This window comes from Schistocerca piceifrons, chromosome 3, assembly GCF_021461385.2.
Source record: "Schistocerca piceifrons isolate TAMUIC-IGC-003096 chromosome 3, iqSchPice1.1, whole genome shotgun sequence".
NCBI lineage: Eukaryota > Metazoa > Arthropoda > Insecta > Orthoptera > Acrididae > Schistocerca > Schistocerca piceifrons.
In genome coordinates this window covers 829,424,807-829,437,472 of record NC_060140.1, presented here as the reverse complement: position 1 = coordinate 829,437,472, position 12,666 = coordinate 829,424,807, and the positions used below count along the sequence as shown (strand labels likewise).

Here is a 12,666-nt window from a genome sequence, read left to right as displayed (position 1 = left end):
CTGAGAAACAAGGTATGTTACCCCACGGTCGGGTAAGACTGCGCATTTGCATTACTTTTTTTACTAAGTGCGAATTACAGTTTAAATTGGTTCCATGACTTTCGGACTCTGTCATATAACAGGCAAAATTCAGATGAAATGCCAGTTAAAATATAATTGTAATTTGTGACGTTTCCTTCAGTATATCGCTATTTAAACCTTAAGTGCGCAATCTTGCCCCACTTTAATCTACTGGAAAATTATTTGTAAATTTAACTCGATTTGGTAAGTATTGAAATAACATTACGTAGCGTCTCAACTCGTCAAGGTACAGTGCCTACAAAGGTAGAAGAAATAAGGCTGACAGAAATAACCGACGTGTAAGACACAAAGATTCCATATATTTACAAATTAGAAGTTTTAAATAAGGCACTGAACGGTAACGTGACGAAAAAGTGGACAGCTTTACTGGTGATGTACTAGCTCGTCAGCTGCATGGCAGGCAGTACGTGGCAGTGGATCCCCGGCGGGCGACAGCCGCCCACTCGGGCGATGTCTGGAAATGTCTGCGGAGCGGAGGCGACGGCCGCCTCACTCGGAGGGGACGATGATGCGCCCGGCGCGCGGCCAGCCCCCGCCGCCCCCGCGTCACTTCATGTTGACGGCGGGCCCGACGCGCTTGTGCGCCACGGGCGACCAGGGCACGGTGCCGCGCACCATGGGCTCCAGGGGGCTGGCGTACACGTCGCTGGCCAGCTCGTCCAGGCCGATCTCGTGGTCCGCCTTCGCCTTCAGCGTCGCCTCGTCCACCGCCTTCTTCACCCTCGTCTCGATTTCCTGCCGACACAGAAGGGGGCCGTGCAAGGAACACGTCGCATCGTCCGACACAACAGCTAGCCTTGAGAATGGCCTCAGTCCGCCGAGAAAATTTCTTCAGGCACGTCATATGCATTGAAGCCTGTTGTTGATTATTTGATCTTGTGGAGATACAGAACTAACGATACTGATTATTATGTTCCAAATAGCCGCCAGACATTTGCTATTGAAATAAGAGTGCATGACATAACAAGTCACTCGAGATGCAACAGGAAAGTACGCGTACGGTCTTATGTTAAATCAGTAAGTGGCTCGAAACAGCATATCCAGACACTCCGGGATGATGATGGCATTAAAACAGAGGATGACACGCGTAAAGCTTTTTCCAAAGCTGTTTCACAGAGGAAGACCGCACTGCAGTTTCTTCTCTAAATCCTCGCACAAACGAAAAAATGGCTGACATCGAAATAAGTGTCAAAGGAATAGAAAAGTAACTGGAATCACTCAACAGAGGAAAGTCCACTGGACCTGACGGGATACCAATTAGATTCCACACAGAGTACGCGAAAGAACTTGCCCTCCTTCTAACAGCCGTGTACCGCAAGTCTCTAGAGGAACGGAAGGTTCCAAATGATTGGAAAAGAGCACAGGTAGTCCCAGTCTTCAAGAAGGGTCGTCGAGCAGATGCGCAAAACTATAGACCTATATCTCTGACGTCGATCTGTTGTAGAATTTTAGAACATGTTTTTTGCTCGCTTATCATGTCGTTTCTGGAAACCCAGAATCTACTCTCTAGGAATCAACATGGATTCCGGAAACAGCGATCGTGTGAGACCCAACTCGCTTTATTTGTTCATGAGACCCAGATACAGGCACCCAGGTAGATGCGATTTTCCCTGACTTCCGGTAGGCGTTCCATACAGTTCCGCACTGTCGCCTGATAAACAAAATAAGAGCCTACGGAATATCAGACCAGCTGTGTGGCTGGATTGAAGAGTTTTTAGCAAACAGAACACAGCATGTTGTTCTCAATGGAGAGACGTCTACAGACGTTAAAGTAACCTCTGGCGTACCACAGGGGAGTGTTACGGGACCATTGCTTTTCACAATATATATAAATGACCTAGTAGATAGTGTCGGAAGTTCCATGCGGCTTTTCGCGGATGATGCTGTAGTATATAGAGAAGTTGCAGCATTAGAAAATTGCAGCGAAATGCAGCAAGATCTGCAACGGATAGGCACTTGGTGCAGGGAGAGGCAACTGACCCTTAACATAGACAAATGTTATGTACTGGGAATACATAGCATCCTTTATTGTATGATTATATGACAGCCGAAAAACACTGGTAGCAGTTACTTCTGTAAAATATCTGGGAGTATGCGCGCGGAACGATTTGAAGTGAAATGATCATATAAAATTAATTGTTCGTAAGGCGGGTACCAGGTTGAGATTCATTGGAAGAGTCCTTAGAAAATGTAGTCCATCAACAAAGGAGGTGGCTTACAAAACACTCGTCCGACCTATACTTGAGTATTGCTCATCAGTGTGGGATCCGTACCAGATCGGGTTGACGGAAGTGATAGAGAAGATCCAAAGGAGAGCGGCGCGTTTCGTCACAGGGTTATTTGGTAAGCGTGATAGCATTACGGAGATGTTTAGCAAACTCAAGTGGCAGACTCTGCAAGAGAGGCGCTCTGCATCGCGGTGTAGCTTGCTGTCCAGGTTTCGAGAGGGTGCGTTTCTGCATGAGGTATCGAATATATTGCTTCCCCCTACTTATACCTCCCGAGGGGATCACGAATGTAAAATTACAGAGATTCGAGCGCGCATGGAGGCTTTCCGGCAGTCGTTCTTCCCGCGAACCATACGCGACTGAAACAGGAAATGGAGGAAATGACAGTGGCACGTAAAGTTCCCTCCGCCACACACCGTTGGGTGGCTTGCGGAGTATTAATGTAGATGTAGATGTAGATGTAGATGTACAGGCCTGAGAACATGTTAGACGTCTCGGAAGATGAGAATATCAACAGCATATGTGTGATTCCTTCTGTTTTGGAACGCATTTTATTTTCTAAATTTTACCTGCACCAGAACTCACAATATTAATAACATATTCCGCAGAAATATTGGAACACGTGAGGCAATACTGGCCCTACGACTTATCTTAGAAGATAAAGGAAAGGCAAACCTACGTTTCTAACATTTGTAGACTTAGAGAAAGCTTTTGACATTGTTGACTGTAGTACTCTCTTTCGAATTCTGAAGGTGGCAGGGGTAAAACAGGGAGCGAAAGACTATTTACAATTTGTACAGAAACCAGATTGCAGTTATTAGAATCGAAGGGCACGAAAGGGAAGCAGTGGTTGGGAAGGGAGTGAGACAGGGTTGTAGCCTGTCCCCGATGTTATTCAACCTGTATATTGAGCAAGCAGTATAGGAAACAAAAGAAAAATTCGGAGTAGGTATTAAAATCCATGGGGAAGAAATAAAAACTTTGAGGTTCGCCGATGACATTGTAATTCTGTCAGAGACAGCACAGGACCTGGAAGAGCAGTTAAACGGAATGGACAGTGTCTAGAAAGGAGGATATAAGATGAACACCAACAAAAGCAAAATGAGGATAATGGAATGTAGTGGAGTTAACTCGGGTGATGCAGAGGGAATTAGATTAGGAAATGAGACACTTAAAGTACTAAAGGAGTTTTGCTGTTTGGGGAGCAAATGATGATGGTCGAAGTAGAGAAGATATAAAATGTAGACTGGCAATGGCAAGGAAAGCGTTTCTGAAGAAGAGAAATTTTTTAGCGTCGGGTATAGATTTAAGTGTCAGGAAGTCGTTTCTGAAAGTATTTGTATGGAGTGTAGTAAAACATGGACGATAAATAGTTTGGACAAGAAGAGAATAGAAGCTTTCGGAATGTGGTGCTAAAGAAGAATGCTGAAGATTAGATGGGTAGATCACATAACTAATGAGGAGGTATTGAATAGAATTGGGGAGAAGAAGAGTTTGTGGCACAACTTGACAAGAAGAAGGGACTGGTTGGTAGGACATGTTCTGAGGCATCGAGGGATCACAAATTTAGCATTGGAGTGCAGCGTGGAGGGTAGAAGTCGTAGAGAGAGACCAAGAGATGAATACACTAACGACGTAGGTTGCAGTAAATACTGGGAGATGAAGAAGCTTGCACAGGATAGGGTAGCATGGAGAGCTGCATCAAACCAGTCTCAGGAGTGAAGACCACAAAAACAACAAACAAGAAGTCGAGGAATCAGCACTCGTGAAGAAACTAGTAAAATATCGAACTGATGCTTCATAGTGTAACACGTTCCACTTCTGCCAGTGTGAACAGACTGCTGATACTGTAAATGTGGTTGGTCTTGGAGACAGATAGGACAGTGGACGGGTAGGTCTGCTCACCTTGAGCTCGTCGGGCTTGACGAGTTCCGAGTTGAGGATCTTCTCCTTGAAGGAGGAGATGGGGTCCCTGGTGGAGCGCACCTCCTGGATCTCCTCGCGCGTGCGGTAGCTGGTGCCCGGGTCGGACATGGAGTGCCCGGAGTAGCGGTAGGTGACCGCCTCCATCAGCAGCGGGCCCTTGCCAGAGGAGCAGTGCTCCACCGCGAACCGCGACGCCTCGCGCACCGCCAGCACGTCCATGCCGTCCACCTGCAGGCACCGTGCAACGCAGTCACTCACCTCAATCGTTTTATTTACTAACAAACTATGTAACGACCACCAGCAAGAACTGGGGATGATTCTCTTTATACAGTGTGATTCAAACAAGAAAGATGGTTCAAATGGCTCTAAACACTATGGGACTTAACATCTGAGATCATCAGTCCCCTAAATTTAGAACTACTTACACCTAACTAACCTAAGGACATCAAACACATCCATGACCGAGGCAGGAGTCGAACCTGTGACCGTAGCAACTGCGCGGTTCCGGACTGAAGCGCCTAGAACCGCTCGGCCACAACAAGAAAGAAAGTTGATGTCGCCTAAGAAACTGGTATAGGAACGCGTATTCAAATACAGAGATATGTACGAGTAAACAGGGCGAATACGACGCTGCTGTCGGCAACGCCTATATAAAACAACAAGTGTCTGGCGCAGTTGTTACACTACTGGCCATTAAAATTGCTACACCAAGAAGAAATGCAGATGACAAAACGGGTATTCATTGGACAAATATATTATACTAGAACTGACGTGTGATTACATTTTCACGCAATTTGGGTGCACAGTGAAAGGTGGCTACACTGAGTCACAGCGCCAGAGATTGCGCCAAAGAGTATTATTCAGCCGCCTCCACTGGTAGTGTTTGTTGAGAAGTGGTAGTGGAGAGTTCTTGTCGAGAAGTCGTCGTGGAGAGTGCATATTGAGAAGTCCCCTAAATTTAGAACTACTTACACCTAACTAACCTAAGGACATCAAACACATCCATGACCGAGGCAGGAGTCGAACCTGTGACCGTAGCAACTGCGCGGTTCCGGACTGAAGCGCCTAGAACCGCTCGGCCACAACAAGAAAGAAAGTTGATGTCGCCTAAGAAACTGGTATAGGAACGCGTATTCAAATACAGAGATATGTACGAGTAAACAGGGCGAATACGACGCTGCTGTCGGCAACGCCTATATAAAACAACAAGTGTCTGGCGCAGTTGTTACACTACTGGCCATTAAAATTGCTACACCAAGAAGAAATGCAGATGACAAAACGGGTATTCATTGGACAAATATATTATACTAGAACTGACGTGTGATTACATTTTCACGCAATTTGGGTGCACAGTGAAAGGTGGCTACACTGAGTCACAGCGCCAGAGATTGCGCCAAAGAGTATTATTCAGCCGCCTCCACTGGTAGTGTTTGTTGAGAAGTGGTAGTGGAGAGTTCTTGTCGAGAAGTCGTCGTGGAGAGTGCATATTGAGAAGTGGGCAGTAGGAGTTCCGATGTAGCTGTGACTAGTTGTGAGCATGTTGTATGCAGTTGTTCTGATGGGCTAGACAGCCGATGCTGTTCGATTGCGGATGTTGTAATGATCAGAGTGTATGTTTCGTCAATATATATGAAGGTAATAAATTTTTTTTATTATTTCAAATGTCTTAAACAATAATGCCTCTTGGTCACAGGTTCAGTCAACAAAGCATCTGGCTTGTGTTCATGTATTAGAGTGTAATTCTGGTTTTTATGTGCAAGTATAGTATTTCAGTTTTATTTAATTAATTCAGTGTAAATGGTATTTAAAATATCTTGTCTTTTTGAGGAAGAACCGTGCCAGATGTGTACGTTGAATCACACTTCCACACACAGAACAGTTACACTTGTGCTTTGTTGTTCGTAGTTTTTGTTTCGTAGCTTTTATAGTTGCTGGGGACTTAATTAATTAATTGTGTTAACGGAAGTTTTCTTTCATTTCTTGTTGTTATTCTATGCAGTCAGATTGTGTACTAATACCAGACAGGGCCAACCGGTTACGAGACTGCGTAACCGGACAGTCAGCTACTAAAATTAAAAATATTTGCATTTTATTTAATTTAGCCCCCATGCACATGGCGACCCTGCCAGGATCGTCCCTTGGAATACTTTTGATAGTAAAAATAGCAGACAGTAGTATTGTTGCAGTAATTTGTAGTTTAGTAATTGTAGTCTATATTGCATGTGTAGATTTGGTAACTCAACATTTGTAGTTGTCTTGTCATTCTTTTAATTGTATTTTGGCAGAATTTAATTTTTGATGTCTTGTATACAGGTCTGACAATTTTGTGCAATTGTGAAGGTTTTAATTGTTCGTTAGACGTGTTTGTTGGGAAACATTTCGTGTGAATGGTATTGTTGGAGATAAAGTGTCATTGTGTGTAATTTTCGTACAGTGACGAGTTTTGTATGTTTTGTAAATGATTACTCGATCGATGAAAAAGGCAAAAATGATGGATAGTGAGAATGGCGAAGTTGTTAACATGGCGAACTCGCTAACACATGAGAATAGTATGATGAATAATGAAGTAGAAAACAATTTAATAAGTCGGGAAAATAGTCCGGAACCAGTTAAAAATTTTTCACAATCAAAAAATTTTCAGAATTCGAGATTAACGACAGAAGATTCTGGAATAGTATCGAACACAGATAGCTTTATGGCTATGTCGAAAGAAGTTAGTTTTACGGGAAATGTTAGGGGCGAAAAGAATTTCGAACAAATTAACATGGAGCAGTTGATGAGTGCAATATTAAATTTGGGATCACGGTGAGAAACTGATATGGGAACTTTGGCAACACGGTTAGACTCACAAATAGGAACAATTAAAACAGACATAGGAACAATTAAAACTGATATGGGAACAATGGAAACACGGTTAGACTCACTGGGATTACAGTTAGGATCTGAATTAAAAACAGAGATGGGAACTTTGGCAACACGGTTAGAAACTGATATGGGAACAATGGAAACACGGTTAGACTCACGGATAGGGACATGTTTCAGAAACATGAAAGATGAATTGAAGAAAGAAATTAGAGAAGAAGTACAACCAATTTTGAATGCTCACAATAACAGATTAATTGCAATAGAAATTAGACAAAAGGAACAGGATAGAGAACGGGAAGAAAGAGATCGCGTGATAGTACAAAAATTGTCAGAGTTAAATTTACAAAGTGCACACGATAAGGAAGAAATACTTGAAAGAATCGAGGAATCCGTACCAAATGACAGAATAAATAACCTAACACAACAGTATGAACAGTTAACTACTAAACGTGTCAATGCTGAAACCCGAGTCGCGACACTTACGGAAGATGTAAATAAACAGAAAGAACAAATAGGTGACTTATCGGAAAGAGTTGAGGAGATTGCAGATAAATTGACAAGTCTTAGTTTAAATGGGGACAGAGATTCGGATGATACAGCTCCATTACCATTTGCAAAAACCGAAGAGTACCAGAACATAAATAAGCATGTTGAAAATCAGTGAAAATTTAATGAACGCGTTAAAAGGGAATTTGAGGCATTACGAAAGCAAGTCAAACAAATTGAAGGCGAAATCGTAGGAAAAGACAGCAGAAGAAATTTAGAATCACAGATAGCAGAGGGGTTTGAAGAAAATAATTTATTTCATTTACGAGATGCAAGAAGAGAGCGCCAGGCGCGCGAACTTGACAATAATCGTAGAAATTGATCCGCGAAATGACGGGAATAATCAAAGACGTGACGCAAACAATCGACAATGACTTGGAGCTTCGGCTTCTGGCAGCAATATAGACGGTTCAGAAAGTAATGACACTACGACTTTACACTACGTACGACTGGACGACATGAGAGACATTTTGCTAGACGAAAAGGAAAATAATGTAGACGCATTTTTACATCCTGTTATTGAAGTATGTGTGGGTAAGAATAAGTTCACTGCAGTTTTAGATTCTGGGAGCCCATTGAATGTCATTAGTGAATCAGTTTTTCGTATATGTGTAGGAACTAGTGCCTGTGTTACCTGTTTCTAAAACTAAAATTCGAGGCGCTATTTCTTGAAAAAGTGTGGAAGTCAAACAACAGACCAACTTAAATTTCATTTGTCAAGGATACGAATTTTCTGCTAATTTTATTATTGTTCCATTACTCAACACACAAATTATATTAGGTATGGAGTTTCTTAACGCACATAAGGCAATTTTAAACTTTAAAGAAGGAAGTGTGAATTTGACTATTGCCGGAATGCCGAAAGGTTTGAAATTTTTCGAGTGTTTAACAAAATCTGTATCAGACACAAAATGTTTAAGGTTTCTTACTTCTGATGTTTTCGCTGAGAATTATGACGACAATGTGTTCATTCATGACAATGACTATAGATACAGAGACTGGATGGATGATATAATTAATAGCGAAGAATTAATTAATGAAAAGGTTAAGGAAGCTGAAGTGCCAGATGACGTTGCAAGAGAAGAACTGCACCAAATTTTGACTTCACATGCTACAGTATTTAGTCAACACACAGGAACTATACAAGGCTTACAATATTTATTTAAAGTAAAAGAACACACACCGTTTCGGGGGAAAACGTACGCTATTCCTTTGGCTTACAGAGACAAGGTTAAGAGTGAACTTCAATACATGTTAGATCAAGGCATTATTGAGCCAGCAGTCAGTCCTTATACCAGCCCATTACACGTCGTTCTTAAAAAGGATGGGTCGATTCGATTGGTTCTGGATTCCAGACAGAAAAATAACATCATCATTCCTGAAACTGACCGTCCACAAAATTTAGATGAACTTCTTCAACATTTCCATGGAATTAAAGTTTTATCCACGATTGATATGCGCGCAAGTTTTTGGCAAATAGAACTCCACCCTGATTGTAGAAAATACACTGCCTTTGGTAATTGTTATCAATTTCGGAAATTACCGTTTGGACTTACTGTATTTGCAGCAGCAATCATTCGTAGTTTAAACGAAATTTTCCCTGTTTATCTTCGTGACAATATTACTTCATATGTTGACGATATTCTTATTGCTAAACGTTCTTGGAGTGAGCATAACAAAATTTTGGATTCATTATTACGTATTTTTGCAAGAGTTGGCATTACAGTGAACTTGGAAAAATCTGAATTTGGTCGTTCTCAGATGAAATTTCTTGGTCATATTATTTCTACAGAAGGTATTCTTCCTGATCCAGAAAAACTAGACGCTGTTCGTAATTATGCTGTTCCTACTACAAAACGTGATGTTCGTAGTTTCCTTGGTGTCTGTAATTTTCTTAGACGCTTTGTTAAATTGGACAATTTGACCACACCTCGTTTATGTGAACTATCTGGAAAGAAATCTAATTGGTGTTGGGATGAGGAAGCTCAGTCAGAATTTGAACAACTTCGTGATGCTTTAGTTGCTGCTCCACTTCTTTCACACCTGGATTTATCTAAAGATTTTTGTTTGGCGACGGACTCATCATACAAAGGCCTAGGTGCACACTTTATTTCAAGAGATAGAAGAAGACGGCGTTGTAGTACAGAAAACTATTGCATTTGGAAGTCGTGTTCTCTCTAAATCAGAAAAGAATTATTCGATTACGGAACTTGAAGCTTTGGCTGTTGTATGGGCTTTCACAAAATTTCGCATATTTTTGTATGGCAGACATACTAAGGTTTACACCGATCATCGAGCTTTGGAATTTCTTATGTCAACAAAATTAACACATGGAAGATTGTCACGATGGGCGCTGTATCTACAGGAATTTGATTTTAGTATTGTTTACATCCAGGGTTCTTCAAATATTATTGTTGATGCTTTATCACGTGCACCTATGGGTTTGAAACAAAGTGCTGAAGAGGACTGCAAAGAAAACAATTATTGTTTAATGTATATTCAAGGTGTTGCGTTTGAAAATTTTATTTCGTCTTCGCTCCAGGACATCGCTAAGGAGCAAAATAAGGATCCAATCTGGAAGGACATTGAGGAGAAGTGGAGGAGAAAGGAAAGCGTAGCGATTAGACAGTATTATTTAGTTCGCAATGATATTCTTTTTAGACGAAAATCGGTCGACAACTCTGTTTGGTTAGTTTGTATTCCTGATGAGTGGGTCAATATATTGATTTGGTACATACATTTCATTTATGCACACTTCGGTCCCACAAAATGCTTTCATAAATTACGAGAAAATTGCTACTTCAGTAATATGGAAAAACGTACCCGATCTGTTCTTGCCAAATGCAAATTATGTCAAAAGGCTAAGCCGCCAACTATTTCTCACAGAGCACTGTTGTTTCCTATCATTCCAGCGAAATTAAAGGACATGACTGCAGTCGATTTGTTCGGTCCAGTGGTTCGTTCTACTAATGGTTTTGCGTACATTTTGGTAGCAGTGGAATTGACATCAAAATATGTGTGTTTTACACCTTTACGCAAAGCAACAGCTCGTTCAGTATCTAACGCTTTCATCAAACATTTTCTTAAAGAAGTGGATCATATTGATAAGGTTATATCAGATAATGGATCACAGTTTAGCTCTAAAATTTGGTTTCGTACTCTACGGCGTCGTAAGATTAAACCAATCTTCATTTCACTTTTTCACCCTCAATCTAACGCTTCAGAGAGATGGATGAAGGAAATCAATAAATTGTGTCGACTTTATTGTCATCAGAATCACAGAACTTGGGATCAGTATCTTCATATTTTTCAAAACATTCTGAATGAACTCCCTAATGATTCAACTTCTTTACCGCCTATATTGATATTAAAAAATAAAGCACCGACAAATCGCATTTCTGAAATCGTTCCTTTTCCGCCTGCACGGAAACTGCGGCATTCTGAAGTTGTCAACCTGGCTCTACAAAATATTGCATCTGCAGCTGCTAGAAGAGAGAAATCAGCTAAACGTCCTGGTCGTTTAAAAACCTTGTCAGTTGGTCAAAAGTCTCACCATTTGTCTTACAAAGGAAAAGGCTTGTGTCGCAAATTTTTTCTGCTTTAACGGTCCATATAGAGTTCGCAAAATTATTCATGATAACACTGTCGAAGTAGAAACTCTTAAATCTCGGCGCTCTAAGGGAATACATCACATATCGAACGTTAAAATTTTTGTGGAATGACATACTTTTGAGAAACTAACAGTTATACGTAAACACACGGAGAGTACAAGGATACCGCGCCGTGTTCTGGCGGCGGCACATACTCAAAGCAACAGTCAAGTCTGCGCGCCGCACAAGGCAGTCGTTGACCGCAAACAATTACTTCTTACGTCACGCGTACCTACAGCTGATCGAGCGCTCAGTGCGAATGCACAGACAGCCGTAAACAAATACACAGTCTAATTTCTCCGAATAAATTCAGTATAAAGCTATAGTGACTTGATATACACTCCTGGAAATTGAAATAAGAACACCGTGAATTCATTCTCCCAGGAAGGGGACACATTCCTGGGGTCAGATACATCACATGATCACACTGACAGAACCACAGGCACATAGACACAGGCAACAGAGCATGCACAATGTCGGCACTAGTACAGTGTATATCCACCTTTCACAGCAATGCAGGCTGCTATTCTCCCATGGAGACGATCGTAGAGATGCTGGATGTAGTCCTGTGGAACGGCTTGCCATGCCATTTCCACCTGGCGCCTCAGTTGGACCAGCGTTCGTGCTGGACGTGCAGACCGCGTGAGACGACGCTTCATCCAGTCCCAAACATGCTCAATGCGGGACAGACCCGGAGATCTTGCTGGCCAGGGTAGTTGACTTACACCTTCTAGAGCACGTTGGGTGGCACGGGATACATGCGGACGTGCATTGTCCTGTTGGAACAGCAAGTTCCCTTGCCGGTCTAGGAATGGTAGAACGGTGGGTTCGATGACGGTTTGGATGTACCGTGCACTATTCAGTGTCCCCTCGACGATCACCAGTGGTGTACGGCCAGTGCAGGAGATCGCTCCCCACACCATGATGCCAGGTGTTGGCCCTGTGTGCCTCGGCCGTATGCAGTCCTGATTGTGGCGCTCACCTGCACGGCGCCAAACACGCATACGACCATCATTGGCACCAAGGCAGAAGCGACTCTCATCGCTGAAGACGACACGTCTCCATTCGTCCCTCCATTCACGCCTGTCGCGACACCACTGGAGGCGGGCTGCACGATGTTGGGGCGTGAGCGGAAGACGGCCTAACGGTGTGCGGGACCGTAGCCCAGCTTCATGGAGACGGTTGCGAATGGTCCTCGCCGATACCCCAGGAGCAACAGTGTCCCTAATTTGCTGGGAAGTGGCGGTGCGGTCCCCTACGGCACTGCGTAGGATCCTACGGTCTTGGCGTGCATCCATGCGCCGCTGCGGTCCGGTCCCAGGTCGACGGGCACGTGCACCTTCCGCCGACCACTGGCGACAACATCGATG

General features: G+C 42.8%; 1 protein-coding gene across 1 annotated transcript in view; it reads right to left on the bottom strand.

Moving 5' to 3' along the window:
* Positions 1-358: 358 nt before the first annotated feature.
* The window catches only part of LOC124789525 (pyruvate dehydrogenase E1 component subunit alpha, mitochondrial-like), a 121,252-nt gene continuing 108,944 nt past the window's right edge, over positions 359-12,666 (bottom strand). Inside the window, exons 6-7 of the mRNA XM_047256918.1 lie at positions 4,215-4,463; positions 359-816 (exon numbers count right to left, since the gene is read on the bottom strand). Of these exons, the coding sequence (XP_047112874.1) occupies positions 628-816; positions 4,215-4,463 (438 nt within the window). The 3' untranslated portion in view covers positions 359-627. The remainder of the gene's footprint in view (positions 817-4,214; positions 4,464-12,666) is intronic.